We start from the raw sequence: 23778 nt of genomic DNA, 5'->3' as shown, positions 1-23778 counted from the left end.
GGATGTGTCGGAATGTACGCGGACCAATCGACCATGAATTTTAAATGATAAATTCCTCATGTCACCCAACGCTCCTATTCTACTCGCATTTAGCTAGAATTAGCTGGCAAGTTTTTTCGAGTTTAATTCGATTATTTGGATTTAATTTCGAATTTAATTTTCGGTTTTTCGAAAAACCTCAAGAATGATTACGATGAAAATAAATTGGAACAGATAGGCTAATGGTATCATACATAATTTGATGTAGACGGTTTCCCCTAGCAACTTTGACGTTTGGTGCCATAAAAATCATGAATGATTATCCTCAGTCGAACCCATCATTTAGTTAATTTCGTAGATCGTTAATTCGTTTCGTTTATTCCGATAAGGACGCGATTGGGGTTGGGTCCATTAATTTTTTTGCTGTTTTCCTTCGGAGATAACGTCTGAGTCGATTTGCTTTAAAAATTTCAAATGCAGTTCGCGGACAACCTATTATAATAGAACGGGTGGACAATCCCCTCTAACCACTCAAGGGTCAGTCCGGGTACGAGTCTGACCAATCACAGGATGATCTCTGCTCAAACATATTTCACCGCGCTCAATCGCGATTTCCTCTTACGAACAAAAGGACGAGTTGCCAGGCCACACGATCTCTCGGTGTGAAATATGGCGAATACCCAGGGTGATTAGAGAGGCGGTTGGTTTATTACATAACAGATTTGGATCTGCGTGGCACGTGACGGCCGGCAAGTTGCAATTTGTCCACGGACAGATCTGGTTTGAAAATAAATTGCTTGGAATCCCCCCCCCCCCCCGCCCAGAAACAATACTTCGTAGCACCCGCCTATATTCCAATCCTCATCAGCCGTTTCATATCTTTTAATTGCAAGTAACCAAGTTGAGAATTGAAAGGCAAAAGGCCTGAAGAGATATGAATAACTATCTTCAAAAAACGCCGCCCGTTTCGAAACTCCCGCTGCCCGAGCGATACAGTTAGGTACCTCTCAGTGCTGCCACCTAGCAAGTTGTTATGACAACACTCAATAGCGTCAAAATGGCGGCCGACCAGAGTAGTAAGCAAAAGGTTGAAAGCCTGTTTTGGTCGATGGCGAGTGACGTCACTAGTACAAATTCCGAGCGGTTCGAATCCCACAATACGCCAAAATCACTACGGCCGCTCTGAGCGCACATCGCATTTCAACGTTGCCGTTCAATAATTGTAAAATAACTAATAATAGTTTAAGTTTTATAAGGGTTAGAAGTACATTGTATTTACTGCTAGTGTATGTATATATCATGTACGGTTGCGAGAAATCCCTGCCCTGGTTAAACAGTAAGTCCACTAAATCTTTAAATTTTAAGTTGTTTAATGAAACTATTATTGTTTTAAATTGTTAAAACTGCAAACTATGGTTGTCGAAGATGCACCTTCTTCACATCCTTTGAAATCCTGGATAGCATCGCTATCGGCAAAGACCTTCAGGTCTGTCTTCAACGGCACATCGCTTTGGAACAAGCGACTACTGTGTTATCAAATCTGAACTAGGTAAAAAAATGTTCCCCAAAAATAAAGACAAGTAAACGGATTAATTTGAGGTTTGAATGTTTTTGTTTATTTGTTGGTTCAAATCGAACCCTCGTCATCCTGATCTCCATAAATCTAAGAAAAGTATTCGCACACTTAAAACAATAAAATACGAGCAATAAGCAATAACATCAGACTGGAGTAAGTAACTTTACTTAATTCACAGATACAATCCTACACAAAACAATAGCTATTCAGTGGCGGATCCACCCCTCTATTTTTACCGATGTAGCCGCAAATCTATGCGTTACTGAGTAAAAACCGAATGAAATCTTTCTATTAAGTAATGCTCAGAATGCACCTGCTTGCATCTATTTTTCCAAAAAATTTTTAGGGAGGGTCTTCGCGTTATCGGTGCTTGCTCTGGAATGGCTTACAGCCATCTGTTGTTGCTTTCATTTGCCCCCCCCCTTCAAAATGCTGGATCCGCCCCTGAGTGCAGACAAAATGATCGACAAAGACATACAGAACTCTAAAACAACAGTTAACAATTTAAGCAACGATAGACAAAACAGATAGCTGATTACTTTACAAACCTGTTGTCAGAACCTTAATTATTTTTACATGTACATACAGAGGACTGTTAACAATTCAACCAATGAAATTGCGATAGAGATACAGAACATACAGCTTTAACAGTAAACAATGCAACCAATGAATTGCGATTAACTAAGACCTACGAGCAATTATCAAGTTTGATAATTGCTCGTAGCTAAGACATACAGGACAAACAGGACTAACTTAATTGCGATAGACATACAGGACATACAGGATTAACAGTAGACAATTCAACCAACGAATTGCGATTAACTAAGACATACAGGACTAAACCACAGGACATACAGGACTAACAGTAGACAATTCAACAACCAATGAATTGCGATTAACTAAGACATACAGGACATACAGGACTAACTTAATTGCGATAGACATACAGGACTAACAGTAAACAATGCAACCAATGAATTGCGATTAAGTAAGACATACAGGACATACAGGACTAACAGTAGACAATTCAACAACCAATGAATTGCGATTAACTAAGACATACAGGACATACAGGACTAACTTAATTGCGATAGACATACAGGACTAACAGTAAACAATGCAACCAATGAATTGCGATCGCGATCACAAAGACATACAGGACAAAACCACAGGACATACAGGACTAACAGTAGACAATTCAACCAATGAATTGCGATTAACTAAGACATACAGGACTAAACCACAGGACATACAGGACTAACTTAATTGCGATAGACATACAGAATATACAGGACTAACAGTAAACAATGCAACCAATGAATTGCGATTAACTAAGACATACAGGACATACAGGACTAACAGTAGACAATGCAATCAATGAATTGCGATTAACTAAGACATACAGGACATACAGGACTAACAGCAGACAATTCAACCAATGAATTGCGATTAACTAAGACATACAGGACATACAGGACTAACTTAATTGCGATAGACATACAGGATTAACAGTAAACAATGCAACCAATGAATTGCGATTGCGATCACAAAGACATACAGGACAAACAGGAATAAACCACAGTAAATTGCGATAAAAAAGACATACAGGACTAACTGCAGTAAATATATAGGGCCTTAGGAATGCAAAATACATTCATTTTGTCGAATTTAAACATTCCACAACTTATTTCATTATGTCATTTCCAGTTTTCAAAGGGAATTTTCTTAACTTCAGATGCCTCGAGGACATAAACATATAGAAAGATCTGTCCCAAAAAAATGTCAAGTGTCTTTCATAGTGCAATGGGCCCTGGTTTCCACGTTTATATATCACATATAAAATTCTACAGAAACAATCAATGAATAAGTGAAAATTTACGAATAACAAACAAGACATTCAAGCAGTTGAGTAAGTTAAAATGGGACCAATCTATATATATTATATATGGATTATACAAGGACAGCCTTGAACCGAGGTTGATGTGTCCATACACTCTCTGAACATGCATGTATGTATACTGCTGCCAATTGATGATAAGTCAAGGATGTTGAAGTTCTAGACATGGTCAGAATCATCCAGAGACATCGGCACGCATCACAATAACTGATGATTTTGCAGTAACCTGTAACATAAAAAATCAAGCGGTAATCTATTCACAAAATATATTTTCCTGAAAGAAAAAACCTGAAATAGAGCACTATAAACACCAGTGCATATACATCGCTTCTTAACCTTATATGTAATCGAGTAAATATATAGGTGACTAAGTGACGGCTTCTACGTTCACCATGGGAAATGAAAATATTTCTAACGTCAGGGATTCATTCGAAACCCGATCAATAATATTCAATACAAACTATTTAGGAAATCGGGTCACAATGAAAACAAAACCACCTGATATGTTCAGGAGGAGCCTCATTGATTGGAGCACATTTCCAATGATACCATCTATGGCAATTATCACATTCAATTGAGAATGTGGACTTTTTCTTAGGATTAGCATTGCAGTTTTTGTGGCAGACAGGGCAGGTTTCAGCAACTAACTGAGGAGGGGTTTTTTCAACTTTTGATGGCAAAAGATTATCTAGTTTCAATTTTGCTAGGTTTTGGAGGCCTGCATTTCCAGGTTGATCTATAAGAATTTCTAATTCTTTTTCAGTATTGGAATTATTGATTTCTGTAATAGGAGAACTGTTGAGATAATCATCTCTATTATTATAATCGATTACAATAGATTTTTTCTTATGATGATTATGTTCAATACGAATGTGCTTTTGAAGGAATGTTTCACTTGCATATGAATTAATAACCCCATCTGCCCAACAAATAGCACATGAGATAGGTTTCAAAGATGAATGAGAAGTGGATATGTGCCTATCTAGTTCCCTGCGACATGAACAAAGATATGGAGGATTTATTTTGTCTTTAATACAAAAGGAACAGACAATACTTTTTTCAAATAAAACAGACTTCGAGTCATTTTTAACAACTGGTTATGACTTAATATCTTTTGGTTTGGTATCTTTTGATTTTTTCGGTAAGGATGATTTATTCTGACTTAAAATATCTGCTGAAAATTCGATATCATTGCCAGGATCTGGATCAGTGGAGTCTATGGTTTCAATTTCTGATATTTTAGCTTTTTTAACCTAGTTTCATAGCAGCATTTTCAACCATAGCAGAAAAGGATACACCTCTGTTAGCAGGTCTAATTATCTTTCGCCCTCCGTGTCTTGCATTCTCAGCATCTTTAGGCATTGTAACCTTAGGGCAGTAAGGGTCTATCACTTCAAGTTCAGGAAGGTTTATGGCAACCTGATTGTCCTTGATTGGACCCTCAGCACGCCTATGAGCCATATTGTGAGGTTGTCGTTTGGCAGGTCGTCCGCTTATTAACTTAATTCCACAGTGGCTTTCATTATGTAAAATACTTAGAATGTGCCCTTTCCGAGCAGCATTGATATCATTCGAGCTAGCAATGTGGGAATGATCTTTTAACTTATCAATGAGGGTAGATGAAACAGAACTATTTTGTCGAGTAAAATTGTAAGTTGGCAGAGGCTCCACAATGTGGAATTTATATGCATCAATTAAAGCCTTCGTTGTGGTTATATTGTTTTTTTGGGCAAAACAGGCAAAAAGATGTTTGCAAAAATATGGTTGTCCAATCATTATAAAAGCTTCACAAGTACATATACCTAGTTTCAAATTGATTAAATGGCAATTACCATCTACGTATGAAAGACAATTTTCAGGAACGATTGTAATAACGTAATTGAATAAGATACGACTGGATATTGAATCTAAATTTCCTATGTACCTTCGGCATTTTTTTGAAATGTCATATGAATGTTCCTCGGATATTGATACTTTATCGGGGAATCTTTCTTCTAAAACATCAAGCTGATTGAATGTATATTGAGTATCACCATTGAAAAATTCTACGTACATTTCATCTTCATCTTTCAATAGCAGTAGTTCCATTATCCTGTTATTTATGAACTGATTTCCCTTACGGCTGGGGTGTAACAAGTCAGTCCTAGATCACAAAATTTAGAAAAAAACAAGTTAGTTTAAATCGCGAAAAAATGCACATAACCTACTGGGCTTATTAAGATTAAACGATTACTTACGGTGAAAGGAGATCTCTTGAGAAGTGAAAATCAACGAACTTTACACCAAGTGTAAAGCATTCGCGGTGCAGCATTTCATTGTAATGAAATATTTTTGTGTCAGCATCGAAACTTTAAAAAAGAAAGAAATTTAAAAATCATTACATCGATCATAAATATAGTACTTCAAGAAAAATCTATTCTTGATACTTACTCATCACATCGAGGAAAAAGAGCTGGTACAATGATGGTCCCAGTACATTTATAGAGCAACAATCGAATTAATTCAACGTGTCTTCGCAGAACAATCTCAAGCGGGACATCACGCGTCATATTATTTGTTCCAACATGGACGATTAGTTGTTCCACATTCAGCATCTTCACCTTTTTCAATTCTGTAATATACAACTAATCAGTAACCCAATGAAAATGAACAATATAAATCAGTACTGAACCGAGAAATTACCTTCCATCAATGTTTCAATGGTTCCTCCGGGGCACACGATCCTTGTCCATTCAAATAAGCCTACACCATCTAGCCCAGCATACTTTAAAATGCTGTCTGCTACGAGACCAATACGCTACAAAAAAGATTATTTGTCAGTCTCAGGCCAATATCACAGGGAGGTGTGAGAGAGCACACTGGTTACTGTAAGACCCTACTACATGCAAAAGAAGTGACACATATATGTATATCAATGTGATAGAATTGATTGAAAAAATTGTGCATAATAGTAGCTAGTGCCCAAAAATAGAACACAGTGTTATTGAAGTGAAAATTTCTAAAATCCTCTGAAGCGGTGCTTATTTGGTAGCTACATGGGTATTCTAATTGAATAAGCATAAAGATAAGCGTGCACACACAGTAGCCTATGCATAAACAAGGGCCAGTTTCACCTTCACCTAAAAGTCCTGCAGTGTGAAGACTAACTTGTTCACCTAAACCACCTCTACCAGGCTGTGGAAGGCCTAACATCAGGCACTAAATTAAAAGATTCCTCTAAATCAAATTATCTATAAACATCCTCTTAATTGCAGGCAGACTGATTCAGGGAGGGGTGCAGCCCAAAATAGGGCATACATATCAGTATCATATATAATTAAAAATCAAAAGGGCACCAGATCATCAGAAAACATAATACCTATATTTTGGAAGTAGGCCTACAGAGAACATGTTTTGGAATATAAGCTTTTTAAAAATACTTGTTGATATTTTTAATTTTTCCTTTAAATTTCATTGCGACTTAAAAGTTTTAAGGGGTGTACACCCCTGTATACTCTCCTGATCTGCCCCTGAATTGCCACTTAACAAAATTTCTCAGCTTAATTGTTGGCTAACTAGCTCAGTGAAACTGGGACCAGACCTAATGCATACACCCTCAGTGGCCAGGGCCAGGATTAAACAGTTAGGCTACGTATATAAATAAAGGAATGAAAAGTACTTATCCTGAAATTGGTTAGGCTATCTATCTGCAACAAGAAATACATTTTCATTGACTCTGAATACAGGGAACTACCATTCTTCTGTTTCGATGCCTTAAAATTTATTGTTTATTTTTTGTTGCTGGATTTGGAATGGTTGTTGGAATATTTAAGGCCTAGTAGGTGGTGACTGTGTACGGGCAACATAGGCCTATACCCAGTGGCATGGCAATGGCATGCCACTGGGTACCCACTACTGCACTATAGTATACTGCCTACGGCTACTGCGACTGGTGGTTCGGTTGGCAGAAATTACTTGTTAACATGGGGGGGGGGGGAGGGGGGAAGTAAGCGTGGATGAAGACAAATTAATTTAGCCGAGTAAGTAGCAAGTAAAGTAGTGGCAGTACAGTAGGCCTAGCGACAATGTGAGTGTGGTGGTAACGTGGCCGTGGTGGCAATAACAAGACTCCAAAACTGGCAAAAGCCAAAATTAAAAAGCCCTGCCGCCGCGCGGTCGCGACGCCTCGCCTGCACCACCGTGCACGATGCTCGCGGCGTTCACCAGTGTTACCCAGTGAGTTTTTTATAATCTTGCAATCTACCTCTTTTTTCAAACCAATATACCCACCAACTGGTCCGGAGACAAGCTTAACACGTTCGGAAAACATGATTCACAATCTTTTAATCAACAGCCAGCAAGAATACACTTGACAGCAAATTCAAATTCAGCGGTTAACCGTCAAAAGTGAGTTGTTTAGCTGTGGGAGTAACAAAAAGGCGATCTTGATGACGTCACTAGCCATCGACCAAAACAGGCTTTCAACCTTTTGCGAGTAGTAATGCAAAAATTGACGGTGTGTAGGCTATTTTTTTTATTAAATCTATCATCCAACACCATTACTTTCACATTATCATTCAGATATATCAAGTATTTTAATACAGTGACTACACCCCAGAGACCCAGTGAGTGACTGACTGATGCCAAAAAGGGGCAGATATGGGCTATTAATTAGTATTATCAGTTGCTTTTTTTTGACTGATTGATTTTTACTGACTGACTGATTGATTGATGTCGACTTGTCGTGATGCTATGATGATTGACTGTTCAATTCAAGTTTTCCTTTTTTCTACATTTGATTACTAATACTACAATAAGTAACAATACTAACCCTCCTAAACTAGGCCTAACACTAAACCTAGTTATAATAGCGTTATCAATATTTTTCTCATCGGTTGTAAAATAACGGTCATTAAGAAGGCTAAAAAAGAATTGGCCTTACTTAAAAGTTAGCATCCATAAAATATCTCTGACCACTTTCTATGATTTTTTATGAAGAAACTAAAAGAAAGAAGTGAATCACTTTTATTTCACAAACTAAATGTAGCCTTATGTTTCCTCCTCATTCATCAGGAGGTGATGAGTAAGTAAAGTTGTACATGGAATGAATTTTACATCATTGATATGCATGCAAGCATTCATATTGCATGGTCCGGACCTCGATTGTACTCAGATGTACAAGGTGTAGTGCGTTTGTCATTTTGCTTTCTATATGCTGATAAGCAAACCAATTATCTAAATCATCTATGACCTGTGGAGAATGAATGTTATTCTTTAAAGAATGGTTAGGAGTGCGCAGAAACTTTACACTTGTTGCATGGTTTGAAGCTGCACAGTGATACAAAAGATATTACATTCATTTATTTAAATCACCACTTCTTATTTGCTCAGTTAAAAGAAATTCCAATAAGTTTCAATAGATTTTGATGATCGAATCTGGTCTGTGATGGGCAGTCAAATTGAATTATAAATGCATGCAAAAATAAGGATTAATCAACTTTAGTTTTATTTGCATTTGTATTGTTTCTGTATTCTAGGATTTTGTTCTTCCGCCAATTAATACACATTGATAGAATGCCTCGTCCCGGGGGGTGGGGGCGACGGGCGGCTGGTCGAATAGAGCGTGATCAGACAGCAGACGATGAACTCTTGAAATCACTCGGTGAACAAATCGATGTCGAGTTTAAAGACTATGCTCAATGGGAACGAACCACCCCTAGTAATCTACAAACTACGGCAACAATTGGTAAACGACCGAAAGAAAGGCCAAAATCTGGTGAGTCATTGTCTTGAAAAATTGAGTGAGATCACTTTTTGATGATTTGGTGTTTCCTTAGTCTTGGGTCTGTTTCAGAGGTGACTAGTTCAACTGGTCTGGTTGCTGGGCAGAAAGGTCGCAAATCATCATCTTGCCATGCGAAAATTACTGCTGATTCAAAAGAAGAAAAGAAAGTTGATCCAGCCAAAGCTGAACGCATCAAGATATTGCAGGTGAAGAGACATTATCTCAGGAATTAGAACTTCAGATGCATAAGCGTTCTAATATTCCAAGGGTAACAAATCATTGAATTGAATCTTTTTTCTAGTTACGGATTAAAGCACGCCGGCAAACACTAAATGACTATAAGAAACGACTTGAAGAACTGTATCCTTTATTCTCATAAGTAATGATTTTGCAAATAATGAAATGTTAATCATCCTTGACATATTGATCTTGAAGATCGACTTCTAATGATCAGTTAAAGGAAGATATTGAAAACGAAGAGGGATCTGCTCATGAAAATGTGAAAGCATTTCTTCGAAAATACGAGCGTTTTCGAGTAAGAAGAATCCAAAAAGCCCTAATGGGTGAATTATCTTAAAGATGATAATTGTATATTCACGATAATTTTTGCTACTTGTTTCAGGGTGGAATAGTGACGTTAAATCAAAAATTCCACGACAGTCTTTTATCAACTATGAATGATTTTGAGCAGACTAGGGAAAAGATATCTACAGAACTCGATGGTAAGAAAGGATGCAAAATAAACAGTCTTGCTATTGAAAAGCTTTTGTGTAATTGGTGGTCTTGGGACATCAAGCAAAAGTATTTAAGGATCTAAAGCCCCAGTGATTAAATTATATAAATAGCAATGAGTTTATTGTTTAGTGATTCAGAATCAACAGTCAAAGATTAACAAGAAGCTGAGGATGACACAGAAAGAACTTTATACTCTACACAACTATAAGGTAGAGTCTTCAGGTTTGAAACATCACCTTTTTCTTGAAACAATATTTCGTAAATAGTGCAGTTATTTTGCTACAGGATAAAGAGTACCCGGTGAAAGCTTTACAGATAAACGATCTACAGAAGCAAATCCAACATTTGAAAATAGCAAATGAGGATGAGCTGGATGAATTGGAACATCTGACGAGTACAATGATCACAAAAATCAAGAAAGAGCAATTTAAAGTGGAGAATGATTTTACTGCACAACTTACTGAGGAATCTATAGAGCGTATGCATCCGACTTTGAAAGACATGGCTCTACAAAATCTGGTCATGATCAAGGTTTGTATCGAAAGATATTTTTCCTTAGGAAATTGATGTCTTAAGGTTGATCAAACTTGATATTTATTGGTTTCAAGGCATTGGATTGTTCCATGGATCTGTTTTTTTCTCTAGGAGAAAGAATTTCATAATTCCGAGATTAAAGATCTCACTGATGAGATTGCGTGTTTAGAAGAGAAACTGAATAATCTGAGGAGTCAGAAATCTAGTACGCGTGAAGAGATATTTCCTGAACTATTTCCCAATAGACCAAAGTAAGTTATTGAAAAAATTCCAAATCTGAATATTTTGCATTATGAGCTATTATTGTAGGAAAGTACCCTAAATGCAAGTGCTTGCCAGCCTTCATAAGCCCCAGTCCTGATATCCACGGTTCATCAAAAAATATAATTCTGCTGCTTTTGAGTGAAATGATTATTCTGCATTTTATAGGTGCACACCAGATATGGACATAGTTTTAGACATTCCTGTTCAACAGTGGCTTCCAATCTGATGCTGGAAATACAGATTCGCATGAGACATGTTCTGATATTGGGAATGTTGATTTGAAGCTGCTTGTATTTTTCGACTGTGATTAAAGATTATTTGTGAATGTAAACATTTAGTTGATAATAATGATATGTTGTTGTACATTTCTGTAAAATATTGTACTCATTTGTAAAAAAGTAGCTTAATATAATGTTATTAATAAATCAAAATTTTTAATAACAATCACTTTAGTTTTGATATCTTTTGTCGTGTTCCATTCAATTTTTATTGGTAAAAAGTAATTGGGACTTCGCGGATTCGAACCTAAACCTACGTACATGATAGAGTTTACGATTACGATTTATTTACACTCCAACCATTTCCATGGTATATGGAGGAAAACTATTACACATGTATATACAAATATTTACAAAACAACACTAAAGTGATTAAAATTTAGAGAATGAAAACGTAACGAAATATATATATACATCAACTATTTACAATACTATATATACTATTATATACATCAACTATTTACAATACTATATATACTATTGGAGGGATCTATATACATCTAAGCCGGTCTTAATGAATTTAGCTAAGGTGACCGTTGGGTTTTTCAGAATATCAAGGGTATTAAAGGTATTCAAATTCAAAAAGTTTTTGCGTTGTTCGTTAAGTAAGGTACAGTCAAACAGAAAATGGGATTCGTCACCTAAAGTATTACAAGTGGGGCATATTCTATCGGCTGTGTCTAAATGAAGGTTTGAAAATTTGTTCACAGGTAAAATATAGGACCCGACCCTAAATTCAAATAAACTAGTTCCTAAGTCATCACCAAGTTCTATTATATACTTCTCTAACCTAATATCATTTTTATATTGCCTAAAGTTAGTGTATATCGGATTAGTATTTATGGCAGATACAGTTTCTTGAAGGTGCTGGTCACGGAGTATCTGTTTTATTCGTTTTGAAAAAGATTTACTGTGTTAGTCATGAATTGCTGCGTCCAAATGCAGGACAAACCACAGTCATCAAACGTTTTCTTTATATATGGTAACCAAGGGCTCTTAAATTTATCCCTTAAAAATAAATTGAAAGATATTTTATAGAGTATTGAATTAAGTTTGGTTTGCTTTCCAGATACTGTTTTCACCCAAAAGTTAATCATCCTGCGTCTAACATCTATATTCAAAGGGTAACGTCCTAGCTCTGATAAAACTTGTAATTTGATCCAGGAGGTGGCGCCATCAGACGGGTAGTCGGTTAATCACGATTGTGTTTCTAGAGGATATAGCGTATTTCGGAATTTTATCCTGATCTTTCGTGGTTTTACGTCGAATTTACGTAAGTTTGAGGTTTATATAAAGTAATATACGTTGATATACCTATTCTGAATAATAGCCACCAATTCTTATTTTAATTGGAATCAGTGAAAGTTATATTAACGGGACACTTTCGTTGTCTCTACAGCTACCAACCAGGTCAGTTGGCGTTGCCGGTTCTTGACTTCCTACTCAATTTTCCTCGTCTTCTCTCTTAAGTCTGACATTTACCCGGACGTTAACTGTTGGCTTATGCTTTAGTATGTATTGTTTTGACTTAAAGAACGGCTAGGGGAACAAGTGGAAATAGAGGATTAAAGACATGCTCTTAATCTATATTCATATGAATATACTCTAATATGGTCTTGATTTGAGTGTTTACTACTGTTTAGCGCTGTAGAATTTATGATTTCTTTGGGTCGCTTCTCTGCTTTGTCTCATTATGGTAGGAAATGATCCTTGATTTTTGTGAAAATTGGTTGGTGATTCGATGTAATTGATGCTGATCTCCATGGAGGCTGATGCGTGGTATTCATTAATTATTGTTGTAGTGCAGAGTAGGCCTAAATAGATATTACACACAGCACCAGCAGGACCGCAGGGGCCGGCTGTCATATGACATTTCAGTACAGTTGTACTCGTTCATCCGGCAGATCTCTATATCCTTTTCTCTATCAGATATAGAAGCAAGCACTCATAGAGCCTATAGAGCTGATTCATAGAGCCTTATGTAGAGCTGAATGGATAAATCATCATCTCGGTATTTGTCAATTTTTGGCTATCTGTTATATTGTGTAGGATACAATAATCTTTGGGTAGGTCCAATTGTAGGCTATCATCAATCGGCTATAATGAACTATTCAATGCATTAGTTATTACAGATAGGTCTTGAAACCTTTATTAGAGGAAAGATATCTAACTGGAAACTAGATAATATCCAACTCTTTAAGGCTGGGCCTATGGCCTTAGGCCTACTGATATACGGTACCTTATTCATCTAAGACTAGCCTACAGCCTATATTAGTTATAGTTAGGCCTAGTAATGAGCTTGTATCCTTTCATATTTGATTGCCTGCTTTCTAAGGCCTATCTTATGAATAAGGCCTACCCTATGAACCTTTTATGATTTCTTCATTGAAGTGATTTTCAAAAAGCCCTACATCTAAAAAAATAATATCCCCAGATAGAATTTGTCTTTGATCCAGTTCACATAGGGTCTACTTTTATTTTCAAGAGTATTTTCAGGCAATAACATTCCACTCGTTAGTCTCAAGGTTTCCAATCTTAAAAACAAACTTCAAAATTCTGAATGAAATAGGAGCTACGGTATGCGGCCTACGCTACAATGAATCAGATATTTTGTGACCAACATTGCATGAATTACAGTATGGCTTTTCTACTTATTACTATAGGTCCCTAATAAAAAATGTTTTAGGGAGTGTTAATACTCAAAGCTCACAATCCATTTTAATCCGTATTTTTCAAAATATTTGGATAAATCGTTGCACCTGCTGTTAAGGCCTAAAGGTCAGCTAGAAGGATTGAATGTAGTGGGTCTATATCACCATTCAACAAATCTTGAAACTATTTCAAACCAAATTTTAAAAAATGATGAGAACCCAACAAACATGAAGATACTTTCAGGGCATGTTTCGTTTGTTTTACGATTTTAATAGATAGCATCCGGAACAATGAACACTACTGGCTTTGTACCTCTATGTACTCTTGCTTTTTCGCTATACTTTTACTTAGAAATCACAACCTTTGATACTAATATTAGTACTTTTACAGCGGTAATCATGTGTCTACGGTATTTCATTTACCGAAAACCCTTTTCTAATAACAATCCTTTTCACTGGTTATTTCGATATGACGGAAAAATGAAAGCGTATAATAAAATGATTTCCCGAATTGTGTAACTGAGATTTCACAAATGACACTAAAGTATTATAAGGTATTGGAAACATGAGTGCAAAGTTTGATATTGAGCAAGATTCGAGTTTTCCTTTCATAATCAATTGTGATTGATATTTAGTATGACGGTGACAATTGTGTACAGACCAATGTAGTATTTCAGCAGGCCTACTGCCTATCTAGAAGAAATACCTTATTATTCAGGACTTGTTCACTACAGACAGGAGGTCAATGAACAGGGAAGGTACCTTTTTCTATCAGGTTTCGGCACTTTTTTCCTAACGCTAAATGAGATATGAAACGCTGTTTGCTCTGTTTAGACACTCGTTATATTCATTGCTAAGTCTGGCGGTACATTTGCTCCAGGGACACTGATTTACTAATTGGTTGCTCGCGTTTCACATTCTATCCCTGTTTGATAGGTTCGATAATTCGAGGAACTTCGTTAAATGTCGAACTCGGCCGAGACTGAGATGAGTTTTTATCCGTTCGTTCGTCTGTTAGTGAGGGTTGTTAAGAGATCGTAGTCGAGAACCATCTTCTCCGTGATTTAAAAAATTAGTTTATGGCGATACCTGTTGATGGTAACCATGACGACTTTGCAATAATATAAAAGATTGATGATCATCCTGTTTTCGTGTTATATTTGCAGAAGATATTCGACTTTCAACTTGAAATTCTTCAAACGCTTGCAGACGACGAGACGAAATGAAGAATAATTTCGAAGCGTTCCACCGATCGTCCTGACAGATATAGAAATGGGTGCCGTAAACAGCTGCTGCATACCGAAAAACGGTCCGGACCCGTGTTTTAAGGAAAACCATGCGACGCCGAAACGACTGACGAAGCACAGACGCAATCCGAGTGCGACATGGAATCTCGTCGAGGTACCAAACAGCGATTCAGTCTCGATTCCCGAACAGTTGAACATCAATACGGCGTCCGAGGAAGAACTGATGACTCTACCCGGAGTGAATCGCGCGATCGCGCAGGCTATCGTCGCGTACCGTCGCCAAATAGACGGCTTCAAAAAAATCGAAGACATCGCGCTCGTGTCGGGCATCGGTGCCGCCAAAATGACGTTGATCAGTTCGGAAATTTGCGTAAATCGACGGCCGAATTCGCAACGCGTTACGCCTAACAATAGCAATACGGACCTGGTCGGTATGCGAAATGGCATAAAGCGTAAAATAGCGATTAATGGCTCGAATGTTTTTCAGTTGATGAAAATCAAAGGTATCAATCAGCAACTCGCCGAAAATATCACCGCGTACAGAGACAAAAAAGGCAACTTTAAGAACATCGATGATCTAGTCAAAGTGAAGGGATTCAATCCTTCGATTTTAAGTGCAATTCGACACCAAGTGACTTTAAACGCGGAACCGAGTTCAGCGTCGAACAATAACACGAATGGCTTCTTACCGCAAACTGACTCGGTGAAACGACTCAGCGATTGCAACGGCAACAATAATAACCGTTACAGTTCGGTTTCGACGGGCGCGGAATTGATACGAAAACAACTCACCGATTCTCAGTTGGACATACTCGCGCACTTTCGACCGTTGTTCGAAAAACATGAACGCCCGGACGTGACGCCGTTCGATTTCAAACGCAAGAACCACCCGGCGTTCCGCGTCGCGAGCTGGAACCTGAAACGTTGCGGCTGCGAGAAAGCTGATAATCCCGGAGTTCTCGAGGTGGTTTGCCGGACGATACTTGAGAATGGGTAAGATTTATTCAGTTTCTACGCATTTCATCGACTTGTGCAAAATTGTGAAAAATGATGCAACATCATATTTTGCGAGTTGGCCAGGGTGGTTACTGACCAGGAAAATCTAGAAAAAATCAGGGAGAATTTGGGTAATCCTGTTTATTGACCATGAGTTTCTTTTTCAATACATGATACGATGAGAAATGATTAAATTGTAACATTTTAAACCCGAGAGATTTCTCTGATTCACCCAGGGAATTTTGTGTCATCACGTGAAAAAATCATGTAAAACTCTGAGGATTTGTGAAGTGGCCGAAAGTGGCCACCCTCGCCCTGTTTGCTTGAAATTTGATTTGAAAAATTGAAAGCTTTGAAGACGTTATTGAAATTGAGTCGTCTGTACTGTATCATTGCTACAATTAAATCAATCAGTAGGATATAGTTTAGGGCCTGGTGATATATTGCAATTTCTCATCAGGAAGTCTCAGATAGAGGAGTACTGAAATACTGGCAATACTCGCAAAGATGCAATGTACAAGTTGATATAAATATGTAAACACAGGTCGAAAATAGACTTGCACGGTTGAAATAGATTTATAATATTACGCAAGCACCTTCTCCAGTTAGTTAGAACTTGGCCGATCCATTATTTATAGAGCTATTTTTATTCGATAGTGTGTTGTGAACATAAAAGCATGCTCATTCTATTGTTGCCTTTCATGAAAGATGAAGCCTAGAATTTTAAGTCTGGACCTAGATGATCCAGTGAGCTCCTTGAAATATTCACGATCAAACCAACTCCTAGCAGAGTTCATTGCTCACTGGACCTATTTACCGGTTTGTTGAATGAACTGGTACCGAAGTAAATGTGAATCGAATGTAGGAAATTCATTCGGACTCAGATTATCGGAAATCGATTCAATTTACTGTTGATCGATGGTTGTGTAAACGTAAAGCTTAATAGCATTTATAAATTTCAAATTCAAACTTCATCGGACGGACGTTAGTGTTTGTTTCTTATACTTCACTGAATAATGAATTACATATGTGTAGTAGATAGCCCTCGAAACTGGAATCTTGAAAGTTTGATCAATTTCATAAGAAATACTATTGAGGTATGATATGGCGAACAGATTTTTTTTACCCAAAAACATAGATATCAAAATAGTTATAATCGAGACTCCCAACCAAGACAATAGACACTTAGTCAATGATCAAACTAGTTTGGTTTTAAATAGGCCTATATAAATAGATACTGAACTATATGAAGTAATGTAGTTTGGGTAAACAACCTAAACGAACCAAAAACCTGCTATGCACAGGGTCTGTTGTGGCAGATGTGGCAAATTTTAATCGGCATAAAATTATGATCAATCATGACTACTGTTACGTAGAGTCTGGTTTTAAGTAAATATTGTTTTGATTTCTATCGGAACAAAAAGCTTTAGCGCAGTTTACATTTTCGAGAGAGCTTGTAAAATAGCTCTCTGGTCGAGAGCTCTTGTGACAGAGGTTTTCAGCACGCTGCAGAAATGCTGAAATCCGCTCACAACAGTCCATTAAAAACCCATTATTATGGTATTCTAAGAGGAAAGTTCCAAAAATAGTCACTAATGTACAATCTATTACTTTCAGATTCAGTATAATTGCATTTCAAGAATTAGCTGATAAAGAATGTTTACAAAAGGTAAGAACTTGTAAAATATGGACAAATATATCGTCCGAAATACTTTGAAGGTTACAACTGTTCATTAATCAGGCCATATTTATGGTACGATCAGTCAGCGGTCATTTATAATCTAAACCTTGACCTTTCGTTTGAACAGTATTTGCTTTGAAATCTATCAATTTCGAGTTCCCCTTAAAGTGTCTCATAGATCAGACAAAGAATGTAATCTGCACAGCAAAGACATCTACTTTATTTCAGATTTTCAATGTCCTTGGTCACTCAGCGATATATTGATACCCAATAAATTGGTAGACTATTTTCCCAAACTGTTTTATAAACAGCTTCATTTTGCCGGTTGAATCTTAAGTTGTCTGATCAGCTTTGAGCAAAAGCCAGCCTTTATTTTTAAGGATGAATACAGAAAGCTTGCTTGTTTGCGTTATCCATATGAAATTTCTGTTTTTAGTTTACATAACTTCTAAGATAATCCATACATTACTCAGACAGAGAATTTATCCGTCTCTTTCATAACCACTGAATTTTTTTCACAAACAAATATGATTTTGAACAAATTGTGGTCGTTTATTATTGAGTAGTCCCTATTCGAAACTATGCCTTCTAGGTATTTTTTCCCGTAGCTGTTAGATTTTTTTCTACGTTTTAGTAACCCTTTGTGCTGACATATTTAATATGTATTTTTGTAATAAATCCATAGACACACATAAATATTGTTTATGCGCAGTTCTTTCGTACATGTGTACTAGACAGAACTGTGTCACTACAGAGTCAATTAAAAAAGTCTACAATATAACCTGCGAAATTATGCTGCCATCACAGATGGAAATTTGAATCACCTTCTTTTATCAATAGAGAATGACAATTGATAAGTGAATCCCACATCAGGTTCAGTACCGGGTTTAATTTCAACCATACTTTTGTTTTTTGGCAGTTTTGTGCAGAGTTAAATCAGCCCACTTTGCCGAGTGTCAAAAAGTGGAAAGGCGATCGCGGTCTATGGAAGTGCTGTGTTTCGGAAGCCACTGGTCGTATGTTTCAGGTAATAATGCGTTGCACCCAATAGTTATCTAACAACCAGATATTACACAGCGCTTATCCATTCATTAAATCCAGTTTTGAAATATGAAATCTGTATGAAATGACGTAGGTGGGCATTCACCGCAAAATGTTGAAGTACATGTATAGAAAGTAACTTGTTGATATGTTCAGTCTTACGCCTATGTATTGTATCGTGATTTCAGTGCTGATATCTGCTGCACAGTCTGAAAACATTTTTGTTTTCTTAGTAAACAGATTTATTTTTTGCCAGGACTATGAAGAAACCTCGTTTCGTTTAGAACACCGGAGAACTATTTATCTTGCAGATAATTCTTATTTAACCTGTGTCTGAACCTATTCGTCTAGATAAGCATTACCGTTACTTGTATTTTTACCCAAATAACCTTACAGGTGTCTTGATTACCTAGCATAATTGGTTCAATTTATCTTTGTTTTTTTTTTTTGGCAAAACGATACACCTTTTGCATTTTTTTCTAACTGTATACTTATAATATACAGGATGCATGAAGGCCTTTGTAATTGTTGAGGACTTTTTGTTGCAGGGAAATGAATACAATGGGTTTATTTATGATGTCAATCGAAATGTATCGTTTAAAGGTGCCAACCTGCTTCAGATGGCCAGTGAGAAGAAAGACCGCGCTTTTACGAGACGTCCATTCATAGGCTTCTTCCAGGTGAGTAATAGAAAACCTCTTAAACATTCTTCCGGCCTCAGATCACAGTACGCAGGAGGATCCAGTGTTATTTGCAAATAGTATAGAAAGGGACATGATTTGCCTACAAATGTATTTTTGAAATTCATATATATATTGCTTGTTTTTAGTTTCTGTTATGTGTATGTCATCTGAAGACTGGTATTTACCCCTTCTATCTTATCACGTTAAGCTAGCAAACCTGAATTGATTTACCTAACACTTGTATTGATGATTCAAGTATGTGTCTAATCTAGGGTGATTTGACTTCTACTTTTCTAGCTCCTGGGAAAGGTTAAAGCTTTTTAAAGTTCCAGGTTTCCTCCTTTTTTTATGCTCGTATTACTGAAGGCTGCTGGGAGTTTTCTTTCCGTCTGACCATGAACATTAACTAGATATAAGTCCAAGGTGTGATTAACATATAGCCTGGGCTTTATATTCCTACATGCCGAACTTATGATCCCGGGATTCTTTTAAGTCAGACACAAGATTATTTGATATCAAAATCAGCATGTATGTACAAATTTCTATTTTTGAAGGTTGATAAACTCGACTTTGTACTGGTGAGCGTACATCTGAAAGCGACAGGCCTGGGTAATGAAGATTTAGATGAACTCGAAGAAGAGATTTTACGAATGCCGGCGCTTGTTGAAGCTATTAAATTATCCTGCCCTGGTGAGCATTAATGTATCTCATCAATGATTGAGAATTTCAATATTCACTCAGGAAGCAAATCTATGGGAACTCGATATAACCATTAGTCGAAAATCCGTTTCTATGAGAACTGAAACCTAAGAGATCAGGAAATTCAATTTATAGTCAAGAATGAGATATATTAACCGATGAAAATCTATCATAATGTAGTCTGCCAGTTTTACTTTCATCAGATTCGAGAAAAAATAAATCTGCCTGGGATACGTAGTCAGTTTCGTGTGAGTTTTCTCTCGTTATCTGCGATCTTCTAGTCTAGTCTAAATGAACCGGCCTATGTCTTGGATACCTTCGGCTTTTTCAGTTTTTCACCTCAAAGACTATAGAATATATCTAATCTAATGGAATATAATCTTTAGATTCACCGTAGATCAAAAGACACTTAAAAAGTCAATTGTTCCAGGCGCATTATCAATGACAATCTGCCCTGTGGAGCGTGTAAGAGCTGTTTTTAAAATGATTTTTGCGCTGTTGAAATGCTTTTTATTATTACCGTAATGATGTTTGTTAGTTTGTGAAAGGAAAGTCAGGTGAAGTATTTTTCTTTTGCTTGTATTCACGTGTACCTTTATTTTCTGTAGGTGAAGAAGATGTGTTGATCCTCGGCGACTTCAACTTGAATCCCGACACGACAGATTTCGACATATTCAGGCGACACGATTATATAAACCTCGTACCCGACGGATTCTATACGAATATCAGCAAAAAGAATAAGAAAGGCAATCGCACTTACGATAATATATGGATTAACAAACAAACAGAAAAAGTGTTTACAGGTTAGTGTCTTATATCTAGTCAAACCTTTTCCTTTTCACTTTTTACTTATTGATCAATTGCGGAGACATTTTTAGTTGTTTCTAGATCAACGCCTCTTGAGTACAGGCAGTGATGATCTTATGAAGAAGCTGACTGAATCCAATCTACTTACGCTTGGCAGTTGACTTGCACTTATGTTTATTGTTATTTTAGGGAAGTATGGTGTAGTACGTCAAGGATTGTTCCATCCGTGTATTCCGGATAACTGGTCGTGGGGCGGAGTGGTCAGCGATCATTGTCCCGTGTGGGGCGAATTCTATTGTCACGAAGACTTAGACGTAAATACATTTGGTGATATCGACCTATCAAATATAACATTAGACAGTTTCAAACGGGAGAGCACGTTATGATAGTTTATGATACAAAAGGAAAATATATTGCTTAATCGATTTTTGATACGTATGACTGATTTATTGTAAGCTATGCTCTCTTCAATAACTGAGTAATATAGTACTGTGTATTAGAATGTAGTTTATTTTCACGTTCAAAAGTAGATATTTTAGAGTTTATGCATGTTGAGATTAATTAGCTTTATCAGAGAAACTGTACTGGTCTCGAGCTGCAGTCGCACTAAACCTGTTGAAGAATGGGCTGGAATTTTGTAAACCATGGAATGTAAGCGCCAGTACATCATTTACTGTAGAAATCAGCAAATGATAGTTAATTGTAATAATATATTTTTGTGCTGTAAAGAATTTATGTATGTATTTATTTACCGGTATGTACAAATCGTCATTAAGATCAGCCATTCAGATTAACATATTGAGGCTGGGTATGAATATGTGAACTGTTTCATGAGGCTTAAAAACTATTTGTTGTGTGTCGCTTAATAACGTTCATGACAATTTATATTATGAAATTTTTATATGCACAATTGAATTTATTGGATAATTTGTACCACGTTTAGTGACTGTTTGTAGCTAGTTTTTTAAATCAAATTTCTGTGAGTATGGTAAATCAAACAACGATCTTGAACAAAAAATCATCCTGCCTTGCTTGGACTCAAACCTGATGGCAATGTGAGGAAACCCTGCCATATCAATCAACATAGAATCCCTGTATGTATGGCAGGATACAATAAATTAGTATAAGCTAAAAATATATCAAAATGATCATAAGATTTTATCAGAAATGCATTTTTTATCTTGAATTTGACATGTTTGCGTTTGCACAATAGTCTTTCTTTTTTGTACATTTTTGATGTGATCAGCAAATGAACAGTAGACATTTTTTATGAGAACAATAGCAAAACATTGTGTATGTATCATAAATTCTTTGAATCATATATTTTTATTAAATATTTATTCACCGGCCGCTCATTCCATTTTCCCAATATTTTTGTTTCCTCACCGTGTATACATGAGGTTTCATTATAAAAATTGATATTATCAACCCAGCTTAATCAATCCCTGCTCACCAGAGGAGAACATGCACTATCATATCATATTTTCAGTTTTGAGTTTGAAAAAAAATCTACCGATATTACAAATGGCAATAATAAGCATACCCGTAAGCACACTAATGTTTATGCTTAAACCATTTGTAAAAGAACTGCTGTATATTTCATTTCAAATAATTTCTGCTGTATTTTTGATTTCACCAGCCCCCTAATGTGCATTACCACAGTGTTTAATCCGAGCTTCCAAAAACCATGCCTCATCTCACTAAATATCTTCCTGTTGTTGATTCCATTTTTCAAGGGGCATAACCAAGGGGGTTTGCAGGAATGTCTGTTCCATGATATTTTACGAGAGAAAACCTATGCCCCTGTTTTCCATCATTTACTTGTGATGTGGTTAATGTGTGTGACAAAAAAACTTCTATTCAGAAATATTGACGGACACACAAGTGATTTTGCTAAATATTCTAGGCCTTATGCCTTGGTTTGATTAAAAGAACCCTTGATTATTGTCTGCATTCACATGAATTTAATTGGTGAAGTCCATTTGAGAATGGAATGATATATGGAGCAGTCAGACATTGGTCCGGATTGATTTTTAGCCCACTTGGGATTTTGAGTCCCAGATGTGTTGCGCTTGCAAAACTAGTGGTGCTATGTGAAAGCTACACCCAAAATGGGCCCATATCAGGACCCAACCCGTTTAGCACAGATTAATTTAGGTTAATCTGACCACACAACTCGTTTTAGCTGGATTGTAAGAGGTGGTTTTCATTCTGCGATTATAGACAGAACTTAAATGAACTTTCATGTGCTGTTTTATGTACAAGTTAATGTAAATATGAATGCCAGTAAAATTCTGAATTGAAATGAATTATTGTAGTGATTATTGCAACAAAATGTACTGGTACTACATTAAAGTAGCCTCTCTGGAGATAACATTACTACATGTTTTGAACTATTAGCATCAAAACGATTTAAAAGAATCTTTACACTGATGATGTTTTGAACGTCCAATCCTCAACTTTTATTGATGAGGAAATAAATTCAGTATTATCGAGTGTTGTGTTAGTAAGATGTGTTAATGTCTAATAGTAATACCATTTACCGATTTATGATCTGTATTTATTTTGTAATGGATAGATGATGAAGTTTTAATACTGGGTTACTGTAATGTATTGTAAGTACATTTGTCTGTTTCTAAAAATCGCTTTGAATAAATGATATAAAACATGAATCATCCATGTTCTTCCTTTATTTTTGTTCCTCAGCCTTTGATATCAATCACATAGGAAAATTGCAGGAAATCTAATTGATCAAGTGAAGATAGTGCGATTGAGGCGCGTAGAAGAGCAACTGGTGCTAGACTATCCATCATTAATATCAAATATATCTTTGTAGGGCTTGAACCTCCAAAAACCCTCATTTTGGTTGATGTCAAGCAAATTTTCAGAGACCGCGTGTAACACCTAGTAGATAAGGTTGTGTATCAAATAATCAAAATCACTTCA

The 23778-nt window shown here is 36.5% G+C and overlaps 3 protein-coding genes across 9 annotated transcripts; 2 read left to right on the top strand and 1 right to left on the bottom strand.

Annotated features, from left to right (window-relative positions):
• The first annotated feature begins 1033 nt into the window (after nt 1–1033).
• LOC141902284 (uncharacterized protein C20orf96-like) lies at nt 1034–11146 on the top strand. 3 transcript variants are annotated; one of them, XM_074789941.1, is made up of 11 exons: nt 1034–1059; nt 7934–7947; nt 8969–9207; nt 9286–9422; nt 9518–9576; nt 9652–9751; nt 9839–9938; nt 10081–10160; nt 10237–10482; nt 10597–10736; nt 10915–11146. In XM_074789941.1, the coding sequence occupies exons 3-11, from the start codon at nt 9006–9008 to the stop codon at nt 10973–10975; spliced, it is 1125 nt and encodes a 374-aa protein (XP_074646042.1). In that variant the 5' UTR covers nt 1034–1059; nt 7934–7947; nt 8969–9005; the 3' UTR covers nt 10976–11146. The 3 variants fall into 3 exon arrangements, with proteins under 3 accessions (XP_074646042.1, XP_074646041.1, XP_074646043.1); XM_074789940.1 differs by lacking the exon at nt 1034–1059 and having other exon boundaries at nt 7912–7947; XM_074789942.1 differs by lacking the exons at nt 1034–1059; nt 7934–7947 and adding an exon at nt 8012–8056.
• On the bottom strand, nt 1581–7836 carry LOC141902699 (uncharacterized). 2 transcript variants are annotated; one of them, XM_074790539.1, is made up of 6 exons: nt 7722–7836; nt 6135–7138; nt 5883–6063; nt 5690–5800; nt 5506–5595; nt 1581–3678 (listed from the first exon to the last, which is right to left on the bottom strand). In XM_074790539.1, exons 2-6 carry the CDS (start codon nt 6139–6141, stop codon nt 3651–3653), a joined length of 417 nt encoding a protein of 138 aa, XP_074646640.1. In that variant the 5' UTR covers nt 6142–7138; nt 7722–7836; the 3' UTR covers nt 1581–3650. The 2 variants fall into 2 exon arrangements, with proteins under 2 accessions (XP_074646640.1, XP_074646641.1); XM_074790540.1 differs by lacking the exon at nt 7722–7836 and having other exon boundaries at nt 6135–6249; nt 6572–7301.
• Nucleotides 11147–12223: 1077 nt separating the features above from the next.
• Nucleotides 12224–23492, top strand: LOC141902374 (endonuclease/exonuclease/phosphatase family domain-containing protein 1-like). Of its 4 annotated transcripts, none has more exons than XM_074790066.1 (8): nt 12224–12300; nt 14845–15918; nt 17539–17590; nt 18522–18629; nt 19192–19323; nt 19881–20016; nt 20634–20828; nt 21022–23492. In XM_074790066.1, the coding sequence occupies exons 2-8, from the start codon at nt 14951–14953 to the stop codon at nt 21216–21218; spliced, it is 1788 nt and encodes a 595-aa protein (XP_074646167.1). In that variant the 5' UTR covers nt 12224–12300; nt 14845–14950; the 3' UTR covers nt 21219–23492. The 4 variants fall into 4 exon arrangements, with proteins under 4 accessions (XP_074646167.1, XP_074646169.1, XP_074646170.1 ...); XM_074790068.1 differs by lacking the exon at nt 12224–12300 and adding an exon at nt 12436–12538; XM_074790069.1 differs by lacking the exon at nt 12224–12300 and adding an exon at nt 14340–14436.
• The last annotated feature ends 286 nt before the right edge of the window (nt 23493–23778 follow it).

Source organism: Tubulanus polymorphus, chromosome 3, assembly GCF_964204645.1.
Source record: "Tubulanus polymorphus chromosome 3, tnTubPoly1.2, whole genome shotgun sequence".
Classification (NCBI taxonomy): Eukaryota; Metazoa; Nemertea; class Palaeonemertea; order Tubulaniformes; family Tubulanidae; genus Tubulanus; species Tubulanus polymorphus.
The sequence above is the reverse complement of the archived record's forward strand: the minus strand, read 5'-3'. Positions and strand labels throughout refer to the sequence as shown.

What these genes read in the sequence shown, in the direction of transcription:
- LOC141902374 (XM_074790066.1), top strand. Translation starts at nt 14,951, where the DNA reads ATGGGTGCCGTAAACAGCTGCTGCATACCGAAAAACGGTCCGGACCCG. An exon ending in ATAAAGAATGTTTACAAAAG is followed by an intron (nt 17,591 to 18,521) that starts GTAAGAACTTGT and finishes GTTTTTTGGCAG; the next exon opens with TTTTGTGCAGAGTTAAATCA. An exon ending in CATTCATAGGCTTCTTCCAG is followed by an intron (nt 19,324 to 19,880) that starts GTGAGTAATAGA and finishes CTATTTTTGAAG; the next exon opens with GTTGATAAACTCGACTTTGT.
- LOC141902284 (XM_074789941.1), top strand. Translation starts at nt 9,006, where the DNA reads ATGCCTCGTCCCGGGGGGTGGGGGCGACGGGCGGCTGGTCGAATAGAG. An exon ending in GAAAGAAAGGCCAAAATCTG is followed by an intron (nt 9,208 to 9,285) that starts GTGAGTCATTGT and finishes GGTCTGTTTCAG; the next exon opens with AGGTGACTAGTTCAACTGGT. An exon ending in AACGCATCAAGATATTGCAG is followed by an intron (nt 9,423 to 9,517) that starts GTGAAGAGACAT and finishes TCTTTTTTCTAG; the next exon opens with TTACGGATTAAAGCACGCCG.
- LOC141902699 (XM_074790539.1), bottom strand. An exon ending in TCAAGAGATCTCCTTTCACC is followed by an intron (nt 5,596 to 5,689) that starts GTAAGTAATCGT and finishes TTTGTGATCTAG; the next exon opens with GACTGACTTGTTACACCCCA. An exon ending in TTGAAAGATGAAGATGAAAT is followed by an intron (nt 3,679 to 5,505) that starts GTACGTAGAATT and finishes TTTATGTTACAG; the next exon opens with GTTACTGCAAAATCATCAGT.